General features: G+C 44.6%; 1 protein-coding gene across 1 annotated transcript in view; it reads left to right on the top strand.

The window, feature by feature from the left end:
* The window catches only part of EMH_0069140 (uncharacterized protein), a gene marked incomplete at both ends in the record, with an annotated part of 5,251 nt that overhangs the window by 790 nt on the left and 4,013 nt on the right, over positions 1-448 (top strand). Inside the window, one exon of the mRNA XM_013498834.1 lies at positions 4-49. Coding sequence (XP_013354288.1) covers positions 4-49 — 46 coding nt within the window. The remainder of the gene's footprint in view (positions 1-3; positions 50-448) is intronic.

The raw sequence follows: 448 nt of genomic DNA, 5'->3' as shown, positions 1-448 counted from the left end.
CTTTAGCTCTCCAGAGGGACCTGCATGTGCCTATCTCGATTCTGATGAGGTGCTGCTGCATTTCTTCTTGTTGCTCTGAAAAAAACAAATTAGGGTTTAGGGTTTAGGGTTTAGGGTTTAGGGTTTAGGGTTTGGGGTTTAGGGTTTAGGGTTTAGGATAAGAGCTGACCGCGGATGCTTCCTTCTGAATTCATCCTTCACAGATCTTCAGTATGCTTCATCGTTTAGAGTTTAGGTTTTAGGGTTTAGGGTTTAGGGTTTGGGGTTTAGGGTTTAGGGTGTAGGGTTTAGGGTTTAGGGTTTAGGGTTTAGGGTTTAGGGTTTGTTGCATGCAGGGAGTTGTTATCTCACCGGGGTTCTCTGAATTTTTTTAGTGTTCTTTTGCGGCAGTTTACATCGCCAGAGACTCTACAAACCCTCGTCGATCTCATCCTGAATGAGGCATGCA

Source organism: Eimeria mitis, genomic scaffold (genome assembly GCF_000499745.2).
Source record: "Eimeria mitis Houghton genomic scaffold, Emh_scaff3745, whole genome shotgun sequence".
NCBI classification, from domain to species: domain Eukaryota; phylum Apicomplexa; class Conoidasida; order Eucoccidiorida; family Eimeriidae; genus Eimeria; species Eimeria mitis.
The sequence above is the reverse complement of the archived record's forward strand: the minus strand, read 5'-3'. Positions and strand labels throughout refer to the sequence as shown.